Consider the following 26209-nt stretch of genomic DNA (forward strand, 5'->3'; position numbering starts at 1 on the left):
TGTGCCAACCACTGAATATTCCTAATTGGATGAGATTGCCTGGGTATGTAATTTTAGTGCATTAAGACACCCGAGGAAGATCAGTACGGTCTGGGTGTGATGGCTAATTTTACTACGCCGGAATACCAAGAGTTCCAATATGGACGAAAGGAGAAGCTAACTCCTTGATCAAAACAGCCGATAGGAGCAGCTAACTCCTTGATTAAAAGAGCAGAAAGGAGAAGCTAACTCCTTAATAAAAAAGAGCAAATTGATTGTCCCTCGAAATGTCCCTCGGAATGACCCTCGGAATTGTTTTAGCTAACTTGAGTTGTTTTGCAGATATGTTGTAATCGCGGACGATTACTCTCTTTCAAGAAGGGGAGATGTAACACACTGCTGACGTGTCAAAGCCTAAAGAATGGAGTCAACGTACAGATGTGGCCGAGGGGCCTAAACCCTAAGAAGAACAAGCAACAGAAGAAGTGTCACAGAGTGATGACGTGGTTGCCCGAGTGCAAAAACCCTAATTGCTGCAAACCCTAATTCTGAAAACCCTAACCCTAAAACCTGCAAACCCTAATTTCTGCCAGAAACCCTAATTCTGAAAACCCTAACCCTAAAACCTGTAAACCCTAATTTCTGCCAGAAACCCTAACTCTAACCCTAAGGCAACAAACAAATTCCGAAAATTGCGCTGACATGATGACGTGGCAAGCTGTACGGATTTCCGTAAATTGCGCTGGCAGCTTTTTGGCTTTGCTTTTGAACCAGAAGCTTTTGAGTTTTAAAGGCTTTTTACTATAACTGCTTTTCAGGCCAAGGGCCTTTAAATATGAGGCTAGGGCTCATTCTCTGGCATGCTTCAGTACGAACGTGCAGAGTCTGGAGTACCGGCTTGTACTTTGATGATGCAATATAAAGAAATACCGAAAGGGGCACCAAGGTTTGGGGCCAATACTCTCTGGGGTGGAATTCCGCCACTCCGTGTCGCGTGTCGTCTCTCTCTCCATTTCAGTTCAATTGTTATTTGAAGTGCTTAAAGTTGTTCAGTCTGTTCTTTTCTATTGGCACGTGGTGCCCGCCTTGTGACACACGATCAGGCAAGTGAAATTCTTTTTGGGTTTATCAGGAAATTTATCAAGAACTACGCTCGTATTGTTGAACCCTTTACTCGTCTTCTAAAGGGCGCCCAAAGCAAAAAGCACATTGTCAGTTTGATCAAGCAAGTGAAATTCTTTTTGGGTTTATCAAGAAATTTATCAAGAACTAGGCTCGTATTGCCGAACCCTTTACTCGTCTGCTAAAGGGCGTCTAAAGCAAAAAGCATAGTGTCAGTCTGTCCATGCGATGGACAGATGAGCTCGATCAATGTTTCCAAACATTGAAACGACTTGTTACTATTGCACCAATGTTGCAGATTGTGGAAACGGATGCCAATGATTATGCAATCGGCGTTGTCCTATACCAGGATGAGCCACATGTAGCATTTGAGAGTCGCAAGCTCACAGAATGCACATATTATTCCACACAAGAAAAGGAATTGTTGGTGGTCATTCATGCCTTGAAGGTTTGGCACAATTACCTCTTTGGTGTCCACTTCGTGGTATGGACAGACCACCATTGTTTAAAATATTTAGGCGATCAGTCCAACCTTTGTGGTCGAAAGGCAAGGTGGGCCGAACTCATGCAAGAGTTTGATTTTGAGATACGCCTACCGTAAGGGTGCTACCAATGCGGTAGCCGATGCCCTTAGTAGGATCTCTGAGGTAAATACTCTTTCATTTGCTGAAATTTCAACTGACTTCTATCTTTCTCTCAAGTGGGTGTTGCCAAAACAATCGCCCCTTTGGAACAACGATTCCAAGGAAAGCTATGGCGGTCCAAACACCCTTGTGTAAGGTGCAACCGAATAAATGTTGAACTTTGCTCAAATTGAGTGCTCCGAACTGTGCTCAAGGTTCCTTTTACTTATGGGAGGGAGAGCCTTCCGTTCTTTAATGAGGGAGTGCAAGGGATACAAACAAAGTGAATGGACACTGTGAATGAAGGTGCATGAGACTGAGAGATAGAGAGAGAACAGAATACGACACCAGAGAGTTGTAAACCCCTCCTCCAAGGGCCCCACTCTCAATGGCGAGAGTGGTCTACTATTGATTGCACAATCTGGTACAAAGTCGTAGATAGTGTGAGTGCTAAATGATGCTATGTCGATGCCGACGGTGTGGACGACAACGACGACGAGACTTGGCTGAAATCTGAATGCTTTGAATCTGCAACTGCTTGATGAATTTCTACTGTAAAAACGCTGACTGTAGGCTGGTCCAAAAGCGCGGGTTCATGGCTGAACTTGCTGGTCTTTTATGGCTGAAATCGCTGATGCAATGCTGCTGAAAAACGCTACCTGCTGAGGCTTCTGCTTGCTGAAATTGCTGGTTGGAAAACACTAGGAAACTGGTGCTGAAATCGCCATGGTGCTGGCTGAAATGCTGGTGCAGAATCGCCTCTTGCAGGTTGGGAAACGCCGATGAGGCTGGCTGAAAACGCAGATTGCAGGAGTTCCAAAAACGCTGGCCTAGCTGTGCAAAAACATCGATCAGGTTCTTCTTGTCTTGCTTGAGAGTCGGCCTGTTGAGCAATGCTCCTGTTGCCTCTTCTGCCAGAAAGCGCTAGCTCTGGTTTGCTTATATATTATCTTAGCAAAATTGCCCTACCTAGTTCCCAACAAAAGTCACTTGATAAATAAGTGAAAACTGTCAAAAATAGGTTTAATGCACTGGAAAATTCCCCTAATGGATTCTGATGAATTCTGATGGAAATGTTGATGATCGTGTTCTGTGCAACCAGAGGATATGCATCTAATCTAAGTGACTCGTCATGCACGGTCTGCAAACAGACTCACAAAAGTGCCAGATCACTTCCTATTCTAGACTGTCTTGACTGAACTGAACCCTGGTCATGTTGTAGCTTGTCCACGGACACATAGGGTTGGATGTGTCAATTGACATCCCATCCTTTTCAAAGTGAGGTACTGGTACCGAACTGTATGGCGTCGAGGGAGATCGCCAACAACATCCGGAATCCTTGAAAGACTCTTCGCTGGCCCACTCTGATGTGTGGGTCATGCGATACTTGAACTTCGTAAAGGTCTGCAACGCTTGCTTCTTTGGGCCGCGCCGAAAGCGACACAAAGTATTTTGTAGCTCCTTCAATGCTTCAACTTTGTCCATGGACGTAGATGCACCTTCTTCAAGAATCTCGAAGGCTGAAAATTCCTGAAACCACTTCCAACACAAAAACATGAACATACCTATTCCATGTAAGGTGACTTGGAAAAACTCGTCTTTTCGAAAGACTGTGCATGCAATGTAGATGAACAAAGAGGGTGCCGGACCGTTCACCACACACACGCAAACAATGAGATCAAATCTTTCTCTTTTGATCTAAATCAATCAACTGTGGCAATTCACAACGGAAATGCCCATGGTGGTGCTCATACTTGCTTGTGCTCTTTCTAAGACTGTGTCGTGCCAAGGAAGAGACATGGAATGTGACTTCCTTGAATGCATACTTTTCAGCTTTTCATGAATAATCCGCATACATCCGTGCTCATTCATGAGTGAAACGTGCTCAACGTACAATATGTGATGCCTAGGAAAAGGGATCACATAAAGACGTTGACTAAAATACAGGAAACAATCACGAATGAAACACTCGATCAATGCGTGTTGACCTGGGTTGCAGGAAACGGCTACACACAGCCTGGAAACGCGTTTCACCGTTTCTGAAGAGGCCCTGCGTTTCCAGCAGCCTCGAAACGTGCCGAAACGCGGTGCGCTATGTTTTTTAAAAAAACCATAATGTAAAATAATTAAAAACGAGGTGTGAGCTGTCCCTTTCAGCGTGTTCGAACTCCGGCCCTTTCAGTCAAAAAACGAGCCCTCTAAAAAAAACGACCCCCTCTTGTCGCCTGAGATTCATTCCAGAGAGCGACATCTTTTCTCTGCACAACACTTAGAGAGCTCCAGAGCTTGACAGAAGACTCCTCTCGGCGCGAGTGCAAGCAAGGAAAGCTTCCACGTGGACACATTAATGAAAGAGGAAGACCCTACGGCCACGAACAATTGTTTTTGTTTCAATTGCGTCCCGCGAGCAGTCATTTTTGAGCCGTGTAAGTGTCCTCTCAAGCTGAAATTTTCTTTTGGATTGGATGATGCGATTAGAAAAAGAGCCTTGAAGTGCAACTGTATCAAAGTTGTTTTGTCACCGGAGTAGGCTTGTCCGAAATACAAAGAGCCAGACTTTTATTTGGCTCAACAAAGACGAGAGCGAAGAGCACCAATCTTTCGCAGATAAAAGCCAACATGTTCGTATCAGCTGTCGCTAGCTCCAAGCCTTCTCCGACTGCAACACCTGCATCCAGCTCCAAGAAACCATTCTTGGTTACGCCATTTACACAGAAAGCGCCATCCGAACAAGAACCTCTTTGGAAGTATGTAACAGAGACAGGTTGCTTCAATGCAGGTGGTAGCAAGAAATGGACTTGCTCTATTTGCCGGGAAGGCTACTCAAGGTCATACTCACGAGTGCGTGCCCACTTGCTTGGTATCAAGAAGCAAGGTATTGGCATCTGTAAGAAGGTTACCATGGCTCAAAAAGCCTCCATGACACGGGAGGATCACGATAGTGCCAACAAGAAGCAAAAGATTGCCAACACCAATCCTTTGCATACAAAGAGAAAGGCTCAAGATCAACCATCTTTGGAAGGTATGTTCAATGCCTCATGTAGAGAAGATGTGAACAAGGCAATGGCTAGATGTTTTTATGCATGCGGATTGTCTCTCGCTTGCTCGTTCTCCATACTTTTCAGATATGGTCTCTGCAATTGCAACTTTTGGTAAAGGATATAAGCCTCCCAACAACGAGAAGTTGCGTACAACCCTACTATAGCAAGAAAAGGCAAGATTAGAGAGAAGTCTCTTACCTGTAGAGTGTTCTTGGCAACATTATGGTTGCTCTCTTATTTCCGATGGGTGGACAGATACAGCCAAAAGACCATTGATTAATTTTGTGGTGTCCAATCCAAGAGGAACAGTATTCAAGGGCTCCATTAATACTAGTGGCAGTTCTAACACTGGGGAGTTCTTAGCAGATGCACTTAAGAAAGTTATTAAAGAGGTTGGTGTTGATCACGTTGTGCAGGTTATCACTGATAATGCGGCAAATTGCAAGCTTGCAGGACAGATTGTGGAGGGAGAGTACAAGCATATCTTTTGGACTCCTTGTGCAACACATTGTCTGAACTTGCTTTTGAAGGATTTGATGGCAATCAAGTGGTTGGAGCAGCCTGTAACGAAGGGAAAGGAAGTTCAACAGTTCATCACAAATCATGATGTAACACGAGCCATGTTTGGTAAGCACTCCCATCTCAAGCTAATTAGACCGGGAGATACCCGTTTTGCTTCACATTTCATGATGCTGCATAGATTGTTGAGGGTTAAGACTGCTTTGAAGCACTTGGTGACATGCGAGGATTGGGATGCCTGGAAGTGTCAGAATGAAGATGCAAAAGTGATAGAGGAGCATTTTGTCTTCTAGCTTTTGGGAGGACATTGAGTTGTATGTCAAGGTGTGTTGGCCAATCATGGCAATGTTGCGTATGGTTGACATGGATGAAGCATGCATGGGTGTAATTTTTGAAGGCATGGATCAGATGGTAGAAAAGATCAAGGAGATTTTGGCAGAGGAGGTGGATGGCGAAGAGATGTTTCAACAAATGAATGAATTCATACAGGCACGGTGGTTGATGATGCATACTCCTCTTCATGCAACAGCTTTCCTCTTAAATCCAAAGTGGTTTTCAAAGTCACCTAACAAGGATGGTGAGGTAATGAAAGGATGGAAGGCCACACTCAACAGAGTGGGAAGGAATGCTATGAAAAAGACACAGCTAAAAGCACAATTGTCTATGTACATTGGATTGCAAGGGAGCTTTGGGGATCCTGAAGCTTTGGATGACATGCAGAAGCTCTCAGCAGCTTCTTGGTGGGAAAAGATTGGCTATAAAGATTTTATCCCAGGTATGTAGTGCTTCCACATGTGAGAGAAATTGGTCGACATATGGTTTTATACATTCCGTCAAGCGCAACCGTTTGCAGCATGAAATGGCTGATGACTTGGTATATGTACATAGCAATTTAAGGCTACAATCCAGGAAAGAAGCCTCTTATGTTTCCGGGCCATGTTGCTTTTGGGATGTGGAAGAGGACTTAACAATGGAAGGCCATATCGAAGTGGAAATGGATGTTGAAGTTGGTGATGTCGAAGCTATGTAACTGCTCTATGTAGGATGTATTGAACATTTGCATTGATGCTTAATGAAATCTGGTTGCCAAGAGACTTTATGTGTCAAGTTTTTTGCTTTTGCATAATGTAGATTATGAATCTAGTTATTGTTTCATTCATGTGTTGATGCAAATCTTTTTAAAATGTTTGCTTCAATGTAGGTGTCGATATATGTTTGAATTTTTATGTTGTTGTCTACTCTCAAATGGGTGTACCCCCACCGTTTCCTGGTTCTATAGAATTCCATTTCTGTTCATTTCGACAGGGCAACGTTTCCAGATTGGAAACGTTCGTGCCACACAGGTGCTGACTAATCATGCAAACACATAGAACTTCCTGTGAGGGTTCTTTGGACCTAGGCTCGAGAGCCAAGATCGGTTCTTCTTGAGGGGGTTCTTTGGACCTTGACTCGAGAGCCAAGATCGGTTCTTCGTGATTGATCAAATCTGCAATGAGGTTAGCTTCACTAGAGAAAGTATCAACTAACACATCATCCTTATGAACAATCACATCTTGATCATACAAATCATCATGATTGTCCCTATCATGCAATTCATCATGCTTGTCATTGGCACGGTCTCAAGCAAAACGGTATGCCAGTTATGTCTTTCTCTAATCGTGTTTTGCAGCTCGGCACTCAATTACGCAAATTGGATGCGGAGCGCAAGGAGGCCTTCCTTTATGGATTGGACGAGTATATCAAGTATGATGTCGAGGTGCTCGATCCAATCGATCTCAACAAGGCGGTAGCGATTGCTCTCGCACAGGAAATGAAGCATAAGGGAAAGCCTAAGGAAAACAAGATTTCAACAAGTACTCTCATACTTCTCAGAACCCTCAGAATGGTAAGAGCGGTAAGAATGGTAAGAACGGTAACTCTTCTAACCAATCTTCCAATAGTCTCAGAAAAGAACTCTCAAAGTGAACCTAAGGGTAACGCTAACACAATTGCTAAACCTAAGCTCACCCCAAATAAAAAGGTAGCACAAGGAATTTAAGAGGATACATCATGTCGGAAGACCAAAGCGCTTATTCTAAGGAAGGTCGTTGTTTTCATTGTCAAATTAAGGGTCACATGAAAAGAACACGTCCTAAGCTTGAATCGAATGAATCTAAAGAACCCACAAAACCCACTTCCTCTGTCAATGCAATAAATGACAACACAAGTGTGCCCCAAGTTTCTCATGACCCTCTCATTGATGAGTCTCTCATTGATGGTCATATGACGGGGCAACGTTTTGTCATATTGTTTGACCCAGACAATATGCATGATGTGATCAGTCTCTCTCTTGTTGAGAGAGCCCGCCTAGAGGTTAGTCAGAAATCTCCTCTCGAGGTCTCTGGCTTCACTCCCGGTATGGACTCTCTCATCACAAAAGAGTGCCTTGATGTGTTGTTTACAGTTCAACAAGCTGCTTTCCGTACAAAATTTTTAGTCTCTCCTCTCTCAGGATGTGATATGATTTTGGGCATTCGATGGTTTCATGAGCATAACCCTCTCATTGATTGGGCTGAAAATACGTTCACTTTCAATGCCAAAAGTGACTCTCCCATTGTCATTCATGGAGAGCAAGTTGTTCATTCTCCATCTCTCATTTCTAATGTGCAAGCGAAGATTGAATGGTTAAGGAGAAGGAGACTCTCTCGGTCTCGTCTTCTCCAAAGCATGATACACAGGATTTGCATGATGATAAGCATGATGATTTGAATGATAATGATGAGCGTATTTCAATCGTACAAGATACTGAGGTATCATAAACCGCGCCTTGAGCTTGTCTTGGAAATCAGTCCAATTGAAGGAAAGGGACGTGAATTCGTCGGCTTCCTCTAGGTGCGCGGCTAATTGTGCCTCTTGCCATGCGTGGTACCAATTGATGGCATCACCAGCAAGGTTCATAGCTGTCGTCAAAACTTTGCTATTTCCTGTCTTCTTAGTTGTCGCAAAATAAGCACTAAATTGATGCAACTAAGAATGAATAACCGTAGCATCCATCTTACCATCACACTTACTAAACTGGATCTTCTCTATGACTGGATTGTTGGAGTCCAAATCTCGACTTGCGCCACTTGAGGAACTACCAACATCTTTTGTTGGCTCGAACTTCGAGGCGAGAACATGTCGTACAAACTCTTGCATGCGTTGTTCACTCTGTGCTGCACGCTCTGCCTGTCGTTCTTCAACCGCCAAGCGCGCTTGATCACGCTCACGCTCAAAGGTGTCTTGTCTGAGTTGGCGTTCACGTCCCAAGGCTTCCTGTCGTTCTGCTTTTCTTTCTAGTTGTGCCATCGCAACGTGATTCGTTTCTTGTTGTTGTGCCATCATCTCCAACATTGACTTGACCATCACCTCCATAGACTTTGGTACAATCCCTGGGTAGATGGCGTAGGGGGAGGGTCAGGAAAACTTGCATGGTGAGGAAATTCTTCTTCACTACTTTCATGCCCATCACCTCCATGCGAAGTATCCATTCCGCTTCGGGTGATGACCATAATCTTTGGTTCTTAGGAACTGGGGTTCTTGTGGGTCTTGGGTTCTTGAGGGTCTTGAGGTTCTTCTTTCGCTTCCAATCTGTGTTAGAGAAGAATCCTCTCTTCACCCGAGTTCTGCTCTTTTCCGTGGGCGCACCCCTTGGCGGCCTTACGCTCACACCAAGGTTGCTTTTTCCCACCTCACGTCGCTTAGCCGGCCACTAAGTGCACGGTTCGCTCAATGAGTGAAAAGAGGCAAAAGGGGAGGCTGGACAAGCCCTTCTTTCTTGAGTTTCCTGTCACTCTTCAAAAACACGAATAGGAATCGACACGCCTAAGAGGACTTGGGTTACGTGCGACCGCAACAAGCAAAAAAATTTATGTGGTTCTTTCCTTGAGTGATACAGAACACTGCCAAAGCTCCGATACCAATGTAAGGTGCAGCGGAATAAATGTTGAACTTTGCTCAAGATGAGTGCTCCGAACTGTGCTCAAGGTTCCTTTTACTTATGGAAGGGAGAGCCTTCCTTTTCTATAAGGAGAGAGTGCAATGGATACAAACAAAGTGAATGGACACTGTGAATGAAGGTGCATGAGACTGAGAGATAGAGAGAGAAGAGAATACGACACCAAGGAGTTGTAAACCCCTCCTCCAAGGGCCCCACTCTCAATGGCGAGAGTGGTCTACTATTGATTGCACAATCTGGTACAAAGTCGTAGAGATTGTGAGTGCTAAATGATGCTATGTCGATGCCGACGGTGTGGACGACGAGACTAGGCTGAAATCTGAATGCTTTGAATCTGCAACTGCTTGATGAATTTCTATTGTAAAAACGCTGACTGTAGTCTGGTCCAAAAACGCAGGTTCATGGCTGAACTTGCTGGTCTTTTATGGCTGAAATCGTTGATGCAATGCTGCTGAAAAACGCTACCTGCTGAGGCTTCAACTTGCTGAAATTGCTGGTTGGAAAACGCTAGGAAACTGGTGCTGAAATCGCCATTGTGCTGGCTGAAATGCTGGTGCAGAATCGCCTCTTGCAGGTTGGGAAACGCTGATGAGGCTGGCTGAAAACGCAGATTGCAGGAGTTCCAAAAACGCTGGCCTAGCTGTGCAAAAACATCGATTAGGTTCTTCTTGTCTTGCTTGAGAGTCGGTCTGTTGAGCAATGCTCCTGTTGCCTCTTCTGCCAGAAAGCGCTAGCTCTGGTTTGCTTATATATTATCTTAGCAAAATTGCCCTACCTAGTTCCCAACAAAAGTCACTTAATAAATAACTGAAAAATGTCAAAAATAGGGAAAATAGGTTTAATGCACTGGAAAATTCCCCTAATGGATTTTGATAAATTCTGATGGGAATGCTGATGATCATGCTGTGTGCAACCGGAGGATATGCATCTAACTTAAGTGACTGGTGGTGCACGGTCTGCGAACAGACTGACAAAAGTGCCAGATCACTTCCTATTCTAGACTGACTTGACTGCACTGAACCCTGGTCATGCTGTAGCTTGTCCACAGATACATAGGGTTGGATGTGTCACATGACACCCTGAGCTGGCTACGGAGAGAAAGGTAGCAAAGAAGTATTCCATTCGTAATGGATTGCTTTTCAAGCAAGGCAAAATGTGTGTGCTCGTTGATGAGGATATCCGCAAGCAAATTTTGTTTGAGTGTCATGCTGTAACAAGTGCAAGACACCCTCGCATACACCATACTTTGGCCTTGGTTGGCCGGTAATTCTATTGCCCGCACATGAAAGCTTTCATAGAAAAGTAGTGCCGGAATGCGCGCAATGTCAGCTCAACAAAACTAAACTTCAGAAGCACGTTGGATTATTACATCCTTTGCAAATTCCCGATAGCAAATGGATAAGCATTTCTATGGATTTTGTAGTTGGATAACCCCAAACCAACCATGGGCACGATGCCATTTGGGTCAACATCGATTGACTCACAAAAACAGCGCAATTTATCCCTACACGTTCCATCGTAGAGAGCCACGAGTTAGCCCAACTCTTTGTGGAACATTTTATACAAATTATATGGTTTGCATAGGCAATTTTTGGCAAACGGTCTTCCAGAAATTGGAAGCCCGTATGTGCATGTCATCCTCAAATCACCCTAAAACTGATGGACAGACCGAACGCACAAACGGTCTTCCAAAAAATGGAAACCCGTATGTACATGTTATCCTCAGATCACCCTAAAACTGATGGACAGACCGAACGCACAAAAAAAACTATGGAGGACATGCTACGAGCATACGTCTCTCGACGCCAATTTGATTGGGAATGTTATCTCCCGCAGATTGAGTTTGCTTATAACAGTACAAAGCACTCGGCTATTGGCTATAGCCCGTTTATGCTTATGTATGATTATGAGTAGAAACCACCAATTGCCACCGGATTCAAAAGGATCAAGATGTGATCGATAGCCAATTTCTTACATGATATGCAAGAAATACTCCAATCGCAAAAGAGAGCATTAAAACGGCACAAGACCGTGCCACTTTTTACCCTAATCAACATCGACAACCCCACGAACTCCAGAAGCCTCAGGGAGGACATGTGGGTGTATCTTAGGGTACCGAAAGATTCCGAAACGATCCGAACTGGTCCATGCTCGAAATTATCTTCTCACTATTGTGGTCAATTTCAGATCACAAAGAAGATAAGTGGGGTTTCTTATAGGGTTGACCTCCCTAGGCATTGTTGTACATCTCGTGTTCCACGTAAGCTGCCTAAAAGAACGGCTAGGCAGGATGACTTAGTGATTCCTTCAAAGCAAGTCCCGAACTTGGAAGACACCACCACCCGTTCCACTTGAACTTGAACCAGTTCTCGATTAAAGGGTCCTCGTACCCCAAATATTTGATCAAGTGGAAGCATCGTCCTAAATCCCAAGACACTTGGGAGTCAATTAGATCGTTAAGGAATCGCTTTCCCATTTCCATAACAGAGGATATTGTTGAGGACACCAATTAAAAATAAGGAGGGGGTTAAGTCCCCAAACATCGGGATGGGCGCTCCAGTATGCCCGGCCATGGTGAACCTAGCCCATAGGTTATGAAGTCCTATAAATAGGACTTGGGTCTCATTCGTGAGACATCTTGTGTGATCACCACACTTGAACTCTAGAGTCTAGGCCATTGGCAGCTCTCCCCGCACACACGTGTTGGTGTGGGCTCGATGGTATGGGACACCGGCCCTTGTGGCAGAGGCTAGCCCGCTTGGCTACAGGCTCCCAGGCTTGGGGATGAGCCCGTATTGGCTATATGGCTGGGAGGTGAGCTTGATGTCCGCTCATTACGTGTGTCTAGGTGTGAGTTTGGCTTCTGTCATGTCGCTTGGCTACAAGCTCCCAGGCTTGGGGATGAGCCCGCATGTCCGCTCATTACGTGTGTCTAGGTGTGAGTTTGGCTTCTATCATGTCATGTTTGCAGGATGGATCCCGCGAGGGACTAACATTGGAATCGTTCACACTGGTAGGACATACTGCAAGCGCCCATCATCCTGATGTCTAGGGACGTAACACCTTCCCTCGTAGTTTTGACATGTTGTATCAATGAGCAGAGCTTTCCAACATTTGGGTACACCCTCTCTCTGTCGTTTGTGTGTGCGGCCTCTCCGTTGGTAGCGTTTTTACTTAAAATCCTATGTCACCATCTCTCTCTCTCTCTCTCTCTCTCTCTCTCTCTCTCTCTCTCTCTCTCTCTCTCTCTCTCTCTCTCTCTCTCTCGCGTTGTCAAGAAATGCGCAATGCGACTAGCAAAGCGTTGGGCCTCTGACTGTGAGGATTTGTAGCAAAATCAAGCAAGGCATAGATGATTTGAAGCTAAAAACACACTAAAAAAGAACAAAACTCCAGCCATGAAAGCTCCACTTTGAAAAAGAACCAATACTAACTCAAAACTCTTGTGTGTGTGAAGATTAGGTGTAGCCTCGCTCCCAATTGCATAGATGTAGTGCTCAATCGACCTGTTAAAACCCCTAAATATACGCTTCGATTCTTCGTCGTGACCATTTCATGGAAGCTTCAGTACTTCATTGGAGAAGCCCAAGTAGTTATTTAAGGAGGGGAAACCCTAATTGGAGGCCTCACAGCCTCAACCATGTAGTGGAAGCAGCACGGGACTGCACTAGCACCCTGTAAAGGAATGGTTGTATCTCCTTGCTCATATGCCCCAAATGAGCTCATTCTTGGCTCTAAAACTTACCACACAACATGAGCAATGACGGCACCATCACTGATATGGCATTTTGAGCTAATTATAGGCTATTTTTGACCACTTAAAGGCTATTTTAAACCTTTTTTTTTAAAAAAAATGCCCTTTTTTGTCCATAAAAAGCCTTAACGAGCTAGGAAAAATCCCTAAAATCATGGAAAAATCCCATTGGGCTCAAATTTCATGTTGAACCTCATTTTCCCACTTGGTAAGTACTTTAAACACGTCTTTTACGCCAATGCACGAAACCTGCTATTTTTGGCCGAGATCGCCCACATTGAACTTTCTAGGCAAAACGAACATGCCACTTCGAAACACTTGACATTTGTAGATTCCTAAAGCAAATTAGGCATATATTTATGTGAAAGAGCATTCCATAGTACCACGTGTAGAGCCTCGCTCGCCCGGCAAGGTATGTACACGGCTGCAACCGTGGCATTCATTTTCACATATATCACACTATGTACATTATAGCATTTGGTCCCACACATCATAAACATTTGCAAGCGATGATGGAATCGACATGTATGTGGACTTAAATGAAGACTGAACCTGCAAAAGATATCTGTGGCACATGTCGGAGGATGTGCAAGTTTAGAGGAGGTGGATGTCGTGCCATGGCACGTTCATAATGTGAAATTAAAATATCTACCTCACTCTTAATGTTTATGATGTGTGAGACCAAATGCTATAATGTACATAGTGTGATATATGCGAAAATGGATGATGTCGTGCCATGGCACGTTCATGATGTGAAATTAAAATATCTACCTTACTCTACAAAATCTAGTGCATCATCCTCTTGTTCTTCATCCACATCCATAACATTTTCATCAGAGCCTTCATTATGACTTCCCTGTGAATCAAAGGGATCTGTATCACCTCTTCTTTTGAATCACTTGATTCTTTTCCTTGCGATGGGAATCTTCATTTTTGTCCCATCTAATTCATGTAAGGTATAAGTCGCATTCCCATGTACATGTTGAACCACATAAGGACCAAACCATCTCTTTGAAAGCTTTCTTATTGTTGAATGTTGGTTTTCAAGACTACTATCATACACCAACACCCAAACACCTTCCTCAATAGCTTTAGGTCTAAGCCTATGCCTCTTATCAAATCTGTCCTTATTCTTTAACCTTGCATCTTTCAATCATGCTATTGCAATCTCAATATCTTGGGGCCTTCTTTCTAACTGTTGTATGCGCAAAGCAAGAAGGTCTTCCCTACTCATTCCATCTTCCCAAGGCAATACATTCTATGTGGGAATTACATCCTCAATTGGCATTATAGGTTTCTGACCATACATCAATTCAAAAGGCATATAACCAGTAACTTAGCTATGAGTTGTACAATCAGCCCATAAAGCATAAGGCAATAACCTAGGCCACTCTCCCATTTTACCTTTGCAAGCCTTAGCCAAAGCTTTAATGATAGGAGGATGTCCACGCTCCAATTTTCCATTTCCCTCAGGATTATATACAGTAGTGAGAGCAAGTTTAATACCCAATCTAGAAAAAAACTCCCTTGCTTTGTCAGCATCCAACTCACCCCTGTCCGCTGTTATTTTCCCAACACAACCATAACGGCTAATTACATCATCCAAGAGGAACTTACATACCCCTTCTATGCTTTTCGTTCTTAGAACACGACCTTCAACTTGGTTGGTTAAATCTTCCCGTGCAAGCACTATGTATCTCATTTTCCATAAGCCCAATGGCATTGTAACCAGATCTACTACCCACTTGTAATGCATGGCCAATGGGTAAGTAGGGGGCAAACCATCACGATGACGTACATTTGAATACATTTGACAGGTTTCACAGGACTCCACAAAGTGCGATACATCTTTATATATACCTTTCCACCAATACCTCTCTTTCATTTTAGTAAAGGTGGCCCATAGACCTCTATGTCCAACATAAAGACTCTCATGAAACTTTTTCATAAGCTCATTTTGAGCGTCCTTATCATTCACGACTCTCATCGACATTCCATTTCTTTGTTTTGGATGCTTCCATAAGTACCAATCTTTCAAAAAGTATCCATAGGCCTTTCTACGTATTCTTTTGAACTCTTGATCAGTCTACCGTTCTTGCCTTGTCAAAGTGCTCAGATAGCGTCCAATGAGCAACCAGTCACCATGATATAGGTCCTCTGTAAACGACTCAAGTGCATTTGACAGGCAAACATGATCACCCTTGGCATGAGAGATACTATAGAACTGTGTGCCTACATCATCGCCCTCGACAACCATGTCTTCTTCTTTTTCATACCTTGCTCTTGAAAGCATATCTGCAACTAGATTATCTTTCACTGCAATATGCTTAAATTCTGGATTCAAGGACTTTATGTAGGCAATCCATCTCAACATAGCAATGTCGGGAGTTGAGCAGCTTGTTATCATTCCAAGAAGGGATAGACAATCAGTCTCCACTATTACATTTGCTCCTATCAAATACTCTTTGTTACATTTCAAAGCTGTGACTACTCCCCATAACTCTCTTTTTACCTGTGGATAGTTGCGTTGACGAGCACTTAGAACTTTTGCTCCAAACCTCACCACATATCGCTTTCCATCATTATCATCTTGCCCAATCGCTCATCCAATTTCTGTGGGGCTAGTATCCAATGTCACAATTACATATCTTCCACATTCATAGTTTGCTTTTCTAAAAGTTGGATACATAAGCAGCAACTTCTTTAATTTCCTCATGGCATGGGTATGCATTTCTTCCCATTGAAACTTTTTGTTCTTTCTCAAAAGCTGATACAAAGGCTCTGCTACATGTACATAAAACACGCATGCACCCAAGAACCTTCGAACCTCAGTGACATTTATACATTTCTCTTTCATTCTCTGGATTACATCAATCTTTGCACGACAAGGCCTTCTACCATATGGCCCGCATATATGTCCCACAATAAGAACTTCATTCACACCAAACACTGACTTTTGGCCAGACAAGGTAAGGTTCACCTCTTCCAACCTTGACAAGATATTATCACAATCATTGATATGGTTTGCCAAATACTTTCGGCACCCCCTTGAGTCTAGAGCCACATCTTTATCACTTGCATCACATCCTTTGATTGGCACATCATCAAGGAAAGGCATTGTAATTTGCGTATGAAGTCACGTAGGACTTCGTTCATACTATTCATCGTGTGTGCAACTGGATTCGTTGCCCCCTGAGGTAAGGTGCACATCCTTACTAAACCCAAGGGTGTCCTCATGGTAGTCAGGTCCCTGCTTTCCATTGCTAGTTGGAACTGATCATACCCTGAGTACAAATCTCCCATAGAATATATTGCCCTTCCTGCAAATGCCTCTGCAAACTTATCGACAATTGGCCCTATACCCACATTTCTGATTGTCACCTTATTTACAGGTTGCATATCCTGAATAAAGCGTAAAGAACCATTTTTCTTCGAAACTGTGAACCACTTGTTTGAATACGGAGCACAAGAAAGCTCCAAGATACCCATCTTGATCTTTTCATTAAGCAACTCAATGAGTTTTGGCAAATGAGCCTTTAGAACAGGAATAAATCTCAAGTTTCAAGGTACATGAGGGATAGTGAAGATCACCGTAGGAGCAACAATGGATGGATCAACACACCCTATCTCATAAGGCTCAAATGCAAAAGCTTTTCCGTGTTTGGCAAGCATGTCTTCAAGCATATCTTTTCAGCTTTTGTCAAACTGTCCTCGCAACCAACCTTTAACTCTTTCAAAGAATCCTTTGTGAACTTGTGTCCAATCTTGCTTGGGTCACGAAGGCTAGGTTGCAAAGTAGCTTGTTCCATCTTATTTGCGCAGTCTTTTGGTAGAGGTAATGCCATTGGTTTCACTTTCTTTGCCACGGACTTATACTTAGTCTCCACTCGTACATCAACACCTTGAGCATTGTTGAAATCCTCAATGACCTTGTACATTTCTATTGAGCATACTTTCACGACCTCACTTCCCATACGCAAATTGCAATCCACTAAAGACTCCAAATCTTGCATAGTATCCACAAACGAACACTCATCAAATACACCTGCAACGCATTCATCATCTGCTAGCAAACCATCCATCTTCAGACCTCTTTGTACACTATTTACATGTTGTCGTTCAACCCGCTTTAAGTTCTCACACTCTGTAAAAGAAATAGATCCATAGTCTGATAATCCTACAAAACATGTAGAAAATGTTTCCTTTGCATATACATCATGCGAGAACCTTTCTCTTCTTGTACAACTGCAATCCCGCTCTACAATGGTACATGGCCAAAACCCCTCATATCCCTGTAGTCCTTGAATTCTTTATTTGTCTTTGGCAAGGGTTGCTCTCTAAGACTTTCACCGTTCCTTTCATGGTTCACACAAACAGTAAGGAATTGTACTGCACGCTTCCCATCCCTACTCCTTATTCTTGCATAAGCTGACCCATCATCCATCACCTTGGTTTCCATGCGAGTAGCAGTGATGTATGGCTGCCCAAGGATAAGAGGATATGTAGACATCTCCTGTACAAAGAAATTTTGGTAATCTTTCACATCCCCTATAGTCACCTTAACATTTGGACAACAGCTCCTTTGATGAGTTGTTTGCTGCACGAATCATCCGTCCATGATTTATATCAATTGGCCATTTTCCTTTTTGATTAAGACTCTTTGACATGAGGTTAATTTCTGACCCATGATCTATCAACGCAATGTATGGCTCTTCTAAGTCTCCCACTTTTACCAGGGTCTCAGTAGTTGCTCTTGCTCAGTGACTCTTCAAGTAGTAGCTCTTGTGAGTGGTCTCAACTTCATCTTCATCATCCAAGAAGCGAACGTGTTTTACTCCTCCCCTAGACTTGTAGCATCCAACAACAGTTTCTTCACCTTGCTCGCCATAGACCTGTACACCTTGTGCATTTAAAGTCTCCTCTTCACCCTGTACATGGATAGATTCAGTAAGAGACTGCCGCTTCCTCTTTATGATATCAATTATTTCTTCGTGGAATTCCCGCTTTGCTATACCAAGGACCTCACCCAAGGTAAATTCCACCTTACTATTTAGAATCCTCTCTTCCAAAACCTTTTTGAGATCCGTTGCTGCCTCTATATCGGATTGGAGTTTGTAGGCCGGACCCTTTACTTTGGTTTTTGTTGCATCCTTCTTCTTTTCTTTAGAGGCTTCTTGCATAGGCACTTCAGGGACAGGCATCTGTTGCGCGGAAGGTGATCTAGGAGGCACTGTGTCATTTCTACCTCCACTCCTTGTGGCCCGCTTTGAAGGCCCTTCATCCCCATTCTCGCGCCTATGTTTCTCTTCAACAATGGCCTCATTTGCTTGACATTTGGCAATGTATGCATGCACTGACAAAGAGTCCACAGGGTCATTCCAACCTGTTTCAAGCCGAATGCAATCTCCAGCTTCATGTAAAACCTCTGTAGTCATTTTACCCTTCATAGCAGACTCTATAGCGCATAGCCATAGCTCTCCAATACCATTAGACTCATCTTCTCCAACCTTGACTGATCCTTTTTTCTTAATAGGATCCACCTTCAAGCCATAGGCGGGCTGCCTCAACCATTGAGATGGCATGGCTAGTAGCCATGTCCTCAACTAGTTTCTTCATTCTGCCCTTTCCAAAGTTTGTCCCCAAGAGCTTATCTGTTTCACTTCAGTGAATTTTTCCATCTTTAAGAAAACAAGCTCCTTTGTCAAAGCGTCTTTAAAACTTTCACAATCCCTCCTTCCATGGTCAGTACTATCGCACCATATGCATCTATTTACAAAGCCTTCTATGTTTTGAGGTCGTTGCCCTATAGATTGACCTGATGGTTGCCCCTTTTCTTCTAGCCTTGTAAGCTTTAACTTGAGCTCTTGCATTCCCTTGACAATATTGTCTAGAATGGACTTGTCACTCTGTGGAACCACAATAACAGGCTTTATAGGACTCTCAGGAGCACTTGGGACTTGAGTAGGGTTGACCATCATCTTGTCTCTTCGTCGTTGTCGCTTAGCTAGCAGTGAAATGGCATCTTCGACCTCATTCCAATTTGTCTTGTTAGGTGCAGCGGAATGAATGTTTGCGCTTTGCTCAAGATGAGTGCTCTAAACTGTGCTCAAGGTTCCTTTTGTTCTTATGGAAGGGAGAGCCTTCCGTTCTTAATGAGAGAATGCTATGATCACAAACAAAGTGAATGGACACTATGCATAGTGTATGAGACTGAGAGATAGAGAGAGAAGAGAGATACGACACCAGAGACGTTGTAAAACCCTCCTCTGAAGGCCCCACTCTCGTCGGCGAGAGTGGTCTACTTATGATTGCACAATCTGGTACAATGGTGATGCATGACACGGATGCAAGTCTAGGCTATGTCGGCGATGACAACGGGGACGACGAGACCGACCTAAGGGCTGAAATCTGCAATCTTGTATTTGCTGTCCAAAAACGCTATGGGCTGAAATATGCTACAATCCAAAAACGCTGATTTGGGGCTGTTTTCTGTGGGTCTTTGACGTTGAAAATCTGCAGGTTTAGGGCTGAAAACTGAGATCTCTATAGGCTGAAAACTAATGGTCTATCCGGGTCGAATCTGCTACTTCTTTATGGGCTGAATCTGCTACTCTTCGATGATGAAAAACGCTGCATTGCTGAATCTGCAAGGGCTGAATCTGGGACCAAAAACGCTAGAGGCTGAAGTTGGACCAAAAACGCTAGGCTGATGTTTTCTGCTGACGAGGATGCTGATGCAAAAACGCTATCTGCTGTGACTTGCTGGCGATGGTGTGATGATGCAAAACGCCAAGTGCTGGGGTCTTCCGTTGCGGTGATCTGCTGATGAGAAAACACTAGGGCTGTTTCTTCTTGCTTGGTCGGGAAACCGCCAAGGTCTTGTTGAGAAGTTGCCTGCTGAGCTTGGCTCCTGTTGCCTCTTCTGCCAATTAGTGCTAGTCTAGGTTTGCTTATATACAAACTTATTCAATTTGCCCTACCTACAAGTCACTTAAAAATAATAAGTGAAAAATGTCAAAAATAGGTAAAATAGGCTGAATGCATTGGGAAATTCCCCTAAAGGATTCTGATAGATTCTGATGGATTCCGAGGGGAATGCTTATGATCATGTTGTGTGCAACCAGAGGATATGCATCTACACTAAGTGTCTGGGCATGCATGGTCTACGAATAGAATCACAAAAGTGTCAGATCACTTCTAAATCTAGACTGACTGGACTGATTGAACCCTTGTCGTGTTGTAGCTTGTCCACAGACACATAGGGTTAAATGTGTCACGTGACAGGTCTTCAAGCCCTGTTCCGCATCCTTATCCTCAAGTAATAGTTCTAACTTCTCTTGAATCTTTTTACCTGGGTCCTGTAGCCTGCAAAAAGAGCTCTGTCTTCTTCGAGTTTAAGGTAGCCTTTTCAATCCTTGAAAGTTGATCATAACGGCGTTCGAATTCCCTTAGCAGTTCGGTAGGCGAGAGCCCCTCTTTTGGCCGAGCTACCCACTCTAAGAAAGTCCTTTTTGTTACCCTTTCGGAGTCCTCCATGAAATACTCTTCCTTCAAGGCTAATTTGAATGCTTCCCAAGTAGCCCCATGCTCATTTCTAATTCCCCTTACATGCTCTCTGATCTCAGGAACCACAGCTAGTTCAAAACTTTGCACCATCTCTGCTTCAGGCACTCGATGTAGCTCCATCTCCTTTACATACCCACAAAGATACTTTGTTACATCTTTACCTTTAAATTGGTCCATTTTCTTCACCACAGATTGAAGCGCTTTGGTCGAGAAGAGCTCCCTCCTTTCTGCAGCTTGTTGCCGCTGCATAAACACTGCAAAAGCTTGAAACATTTGCATTGTGACTGGATCAAACCGAACCCCCTGTTGCTCTTGTTGCTCCATAGCTTTAAAGCTTTGATTTGAGACCTTCAATGAAGCTTTTGAACCCTCACCCTAGCCTACTTCGCGTCAGGTTCACCAAAAATGTGTCAAGAACTGCGCAGTGCGATTAGGAAAGCGTTGGGCCTCTGACTGTGAGGATTCGTAGCAAAATCAAGCAAGGCATAGATGATTTGAAGCTAAAAACACACTAAAAAAGGAACAAAACTCCAGCCATGAAAGCTTCACTTTGAAAAAAAACCAATACTAACTCAAAACTCTTGTGTGTTTGAAGATTAGGTGTAGCCTCGCTCCCAATTGCACAGATGTAGTGCTCAATCGACCTGTTAAAACCCCTAAATATACGCTTCGATTCTTCGTCGTGACCATTTCATGGAAGCTTCAGTACTTCATTGGAGAAGCCCAAGTAGTTATTTAAGGAGGGGAAACCCTAATTGGAGGCCTCACAGCCTCAACCATGTAGTGGAAGCAGCACGGGACTGCACTAGCACCCTGTAAAGGAATGGTTGTATCTCCTTGCTCATATGCCCCAAATGAGCTCATTCTTGGCTCTAAAACTTACCACACAACATGAGCAATGACGGCACCATCACTGATATGGCATTTTGAGCTAATTATAGGCTATTTTTGACCACTTAAAGGCTATTTTAAACCTTTTTTTTAAAAAAAAATGCCCTTTTTTGTCCATAAAAAGCCTTAACGAGCTAGGAAAAATCCCTAAAATCATGGAAAAATCCCATTGGGCTCAAATTTCATGTTGAACCTCATTTTCCCACTTGGTAAGTACTTTAAACACGTCTTTTACGCCAATGCACGAAACCTGCTATTTTTGGCCGAGATCGCCCACATTGAACTTTCTAGGCAAAACGAACATGCCACTTCGAAACACTTGACATTTGTAGATTCCTAAAGCAAATTAGGCATATATTTATGTGAAAGAGCATTCCATAGTACCACGTGTAGAGCCTCGCTCGCCCGGCAAGGTATGTACACGGCTGCAACCGTGGCATTCATTTTCACATATATCACACTATGTACATTATAGCATTTGGTCCCACACATCATAAACATTAAGAGTGAGGTAGATATTTTAATTTCACATTATGAACATGCCATGATACGACATCGTTCATTTTCGCATATATCACACTATGTACATTATAGCATTTGGTCCCACACATCATAAACATTACGAGTGAGGTAGATATTTTAATTTCACATCATGAACGTGCCATGGAAAGACAGCGTTTTGCAAGCGATTTCGCTCCCTCTCTAGCACTCCACTTCCCCTCTGCTTTGAGCCCCTACGTGCACACAAGCACTTGCAGATTGCTACCCGTGACCATTCGGTTGGTGGTACACGATTGGAGTTCGTCTACAAGAAGATCTATCGCGATAGATCAGAGATCCATTGGCTGCCCGTGCCCGAGAGGAGGCTTGCTCGCGGTCGCAGATGAGATCATCACCCGATTCACCCTTTTCCGCTGCACCTTTGACATGGTATCAGAGCCACCGAATGCTCTTGAATCGGATTGGTGATCTATGCAAGTTTTTGGTGCTGAATTTTCACGACGACAAGAGACGGTTTGCTGTTTTTTCTGCGTTTTTCACTTATTTTTATTTGAAGCTCATTTTGGCTGTAGTGGGTCCCTTCTTCTACCTCAACCTAGCCTCATCACATGCCCAAGTTCTCTCACACAATGGAGAGGAGTGATGATTCTCGCATGAATTTGGTCCATGATGAAGTACAAGAGCCTATATGGCCACAGATAGAGCCAGAACCAGATAGAGCCAGAACGCTGGGCTCTATATGGCAAAATATATCTCGACATGAGAAAACTACCTTAGTCTGGCCACCCTCAGCCACAAAATATCCCAAGCCTACAGGAGCCTATATAGCCACAGATAGAGCCAAACCCCTGGGCTCTACTTGCCAAAACATATCCCAACATGAGAAACTACCGTAGTCCGGCCCGGCACAGCCACAAAACAGCCCTCTTGATACCGCGACCGGCTGGACAAATCCAGAGAGATGACATGGACAATAGCTTCAGACTAATTAGATCTGCTGAGCATTTTCATTACCAAATTCCATAGAGGATAATTAATTGACATAGTTTATACTCACCTCCAAATGGAAGCATCTACATGTGGCCAGGATAAGAGTTCCGCTTAGTTTTTAACTCCTGGAGGGCAGGCCATTCAGTATCTGAGCATCTATAGGAGTTCAATTTAGTTATCAAAACGCAGACCGTCCATAACCTGGGCGTCTATAAGAGTTCCACTTAGTTTTTAACTCCTGGAGGGCAGGCCATTCAGTATCTGAGCATCTATAGGGGTTCAATTTAGTTATCAAAACACAGACCATTCATAACCTGGGCATCTATGTTTCATGTTAGCCAGGATCGTTGAAATTAAAACTCAACTAGGATAACCTTAGTGTCTAGCAACATAGGTACTTCACCAGTACAAGAAAGGGATTTGTGAGTGAAGCAAGAAGTGAAGTTGGATTTGCCATGTTCATGCCACAAAGACTCCAACAGTCACACTTGGGATATCGCAAGGTTATACTTGAGATGAGAAACTTCTGGAGTCCTCATAATAACAACACTAGCAAAAATAAATCCACCTGACCATCAAAACTAATGATTGACATAAATGTTATGAGAGGAATCCAGGAAAAGCCCAGATACATCATAAGAAGATGTGCAAGTAATATACTAGCAGAAATAGATCCACTTGATCATCAAAACTAATGATTGACATAAATGCTATCTATGCCTAGAGGAATCCAGGAAAAGCCCAGATACATCGTAAGAAGATGTGCAAGAAGATCCACGAGACAATACATCAGCTCTGTCGTGAATAGCATTGACTGACTACTACTTGGCATCCCACTAACGTTGCCAATGGCTAAGAAATGATTACAAAGCAGAATGTTAATCAAATGCCAATCTTTGGAAATAGGTGCTTACCTCTTCGGCAGAGGGCCTATCCTTTGGATCAAAAGCTAAAAGCCTTTCCAATAGAGACAATGCTGCTGGATCTGCACTCGGAAATTTTGTGGCGAATGCAACGGGAGCCTTGTTCGGCATACTAGCTAGACAACACCTTGCTTTCTCGTTGCATATCTATCAGGCCCAATGAGAGCCTTCAGGCGCATAGAATGGAAATTGAAATTGGGATACACAAAAAAGAACACAGACATTAGCTTGCGCACCTTTTTCACAGCTTCTGGAGATGGCGTTCCAAGCAAGTCAGTTATTAGCTCCAGTTGATGGACCACGTTCTTTCCAGGAAAAAGGGGTTTTCCCAGTAACACCTCAGCAAAGATGCAGCCTATGCTCCATATGTCCACAGCAGACGTATACTGGCATCAAGGAGACAAATGGAAAGCATCAGGGGACAACTTAAACATATTCCCTTCGATGCTCAAGAAATTTTCATGAGTGTGCTTTTGATTTTGAAAGGAAAGCCAAGTTCCTTTCAAAAAGGCTACCGTGGAGAAAAAGGAGCCACAAAGCTCTGGTGCTCGATACCACCGAGTGGCAACATAATCCTGCCAGCACATCATTTCACATGTTTAAATTTGGAGCAGAGAAGGTGGGCACTCATGACAAAAGGCATCACATTCTTACCGTCCAGAATATTGCTGATGGGGCATCATTCAAGGCAACCCTGGCAAGGCCAAAGTCACAGATTTTAAGCTTACAGTCAGCATTGGCCAGCACATTCTTGGGTTTCAAATCTCTATGAAACACATTGGCTGCATTCATAACAGTCCACTTTAAGAAAATACCAGCTGATGCACTTACAAAGCGTCAGCAAAGATAGGCCTAGTTTGTCTGCATGGTACCTACCTAAAGAAGTAATAAACATGGCTTGAACATTGAGAGCTCAACCTGTGTGAATGTACTTAAGTGCCCGTAGTAGCTGGTATAGAAAGAAACGGCAATGCTGTTGTGTCAGGTCCCGATTGGCCTTTATCACTTCATGCAGGTCCGACTCCATCAGTTCAAAGACAACATAGATGTCTTTAAAATGTTTGGGAAAAGGAGGAAGCATTATATGCTTCAGGTCAACAATGTCCGAATGACGCAGAAGCCTAAGAAGCCTAATTTCTCTTAGGATTCGTGTTGCATCCGACACATTCTCGAAGATGCTAGTTATCTTCTTAATGGCAACTCTTTCACCAGTATGTGTATCAATAGCAGAGCACACAACCCCATAGCTGCCCTTGCCTATTACCTCTTGTAGTCTATACCGAGTTGCATCTCCATAATCTGTAAAAAACTCAACTTCGTTCTCGTTCTGCATTCAATGAACAACCCTTTATCAGTAAAAGGGGCATAAGATGTGAAGCATCAAAAACAGGATCACGCCTCCCCCTTACCTTGGTTCTTCGTTTGTTGGGTTTCTGCATTTGGTTGATACTCGTGCTTCCATCGCTGTTGACAGCTTCAGGTGGGTCATGAGGAAGCTTGACAGAAGATGGTTGGGATGAAGAGTGAGATGATCTTGGCTTGGAGAGAGGAATAGTGGCGTCAGGTACAACCGTGTCTGCGACACAAGGGGCATTCAATCTATTCCACTGGTGGCGGCACCAATGGCGGACTGTGTCAGCGGAAGCCCCTCCCATAATCTGGGTGCAAAGGCTTCAGAAGCATAGCAGGGGCCTTATGAATGATTTGCAGGCCCCAAATGTGAGGGTAGGGCACAACCCAGCATAGAGGTGTTAAGCACCCAAATGTACAGAAGAGCAAGGTTTAGTGGTATGTACAACCCATCGTCATAGGTAATTTGAGGTAATAGAGGCATAGCTTACGTGCGGTAGAGGCTCATGGTGTACTGCAGCTCCAACCTCTTCCACTTGCGGCTACATATACACAGATTACAAATGTAGAACGATCACGCCGATCAGGCGTGAACTTTGAGCTTTGAACTGTTACTCTGATGAAAGGAGCTGAAGTCTCTGGAGTCTGCATGAAAATAAAATTAAATACGGAATGATCAGATAAAGCCGAAGAGAGCCTCTTGAGTCTCTGACTGAAGAGAGGTTTTGTCTGCAAGTACAACGTCGGATAATGAGCAATAATGGAGAGCTCAAATTTCTTTGAAAGCATTAACTGCTGTATTTGTTTATTTCCTGCCTTAAGTTAGGCATATGTCACACCTCAGCCCCGGATGTGTGCGATTGACGTGGCAAAAGAAGAGTGGCTGAGTAAGATGTCCATTGCTTCATCAATACACCTGATATAGACCCCTCATCAATCGCCACTTCACTCCGAACACTCGGTTAAAGTGACAT

At 43.6% G+C, this 26209-nt stretch overlaps 1 protein-coding gene and 1 pseudogene across 2 annotated transcripts in view; one reads left to right on the plus strand and one right to left on the minus strand.

Annotated features, from left to right (window-relative positions):
- LOC147446092 (mitogen-activated protein kinase 9-like) overlaps positions 1-25974 on the minus strand; it is a 61475-nt gene extending 35501 nt beyond the window's left edge. Inside the window, exons 1-6 of one of the 2 annotated variants that reach the window (XM_086525411.1) lie at positions 25295-25974; positions 24804-25212; positions 24540-24667; positions 24401-24460; positions 24122-24271; positions 23877-24032 (exon numbers count right to left, since the gene is read on the minus strand). In XM_086525411.1, coding sequence (XP_086381537.1) covers positions 23877-24032; positions 24122-24271; positions 24401-24460; positions 24540-24667; positions 24804-25212; positions 25295-25540 — 1149 coding nt within the window. In that variant the 5' untranslated portion in view covers positions 25541-25974. The remainder of the gene's footprint in view (positions 1-23876; positions 24033-24121; positions 24272-24400; positions 24461-24539; positions 24668-24803; positions 25213-25294) is intronic. The other variant, XM_086525412.1, reaches the window with a different exon arrangement.
- LOC147446093 (uncharacterized) lies at positions 5369-6314 on the plus strand (annotated as a pseudogene).
- Positions 25975-26209: the final 235 nt, after the last annotated feature.

Source organism: Adiantum capillus-veneris, chromosome 12 (genome assembly GCF_014529385.1).
Source record: "Adiantum capillus-veneris isolate H3 chromosome 12, ASM1452938v2, whole genome shotgun sequence".
In the NCBI taxonomy this organism is placed as follows: Eukaryota; Viridiplantae; Streptophyta; class Polypodiopsida; order Polypodiales; family Pteridaceae; genus Adiantum; species Adiantum capillus-veneris.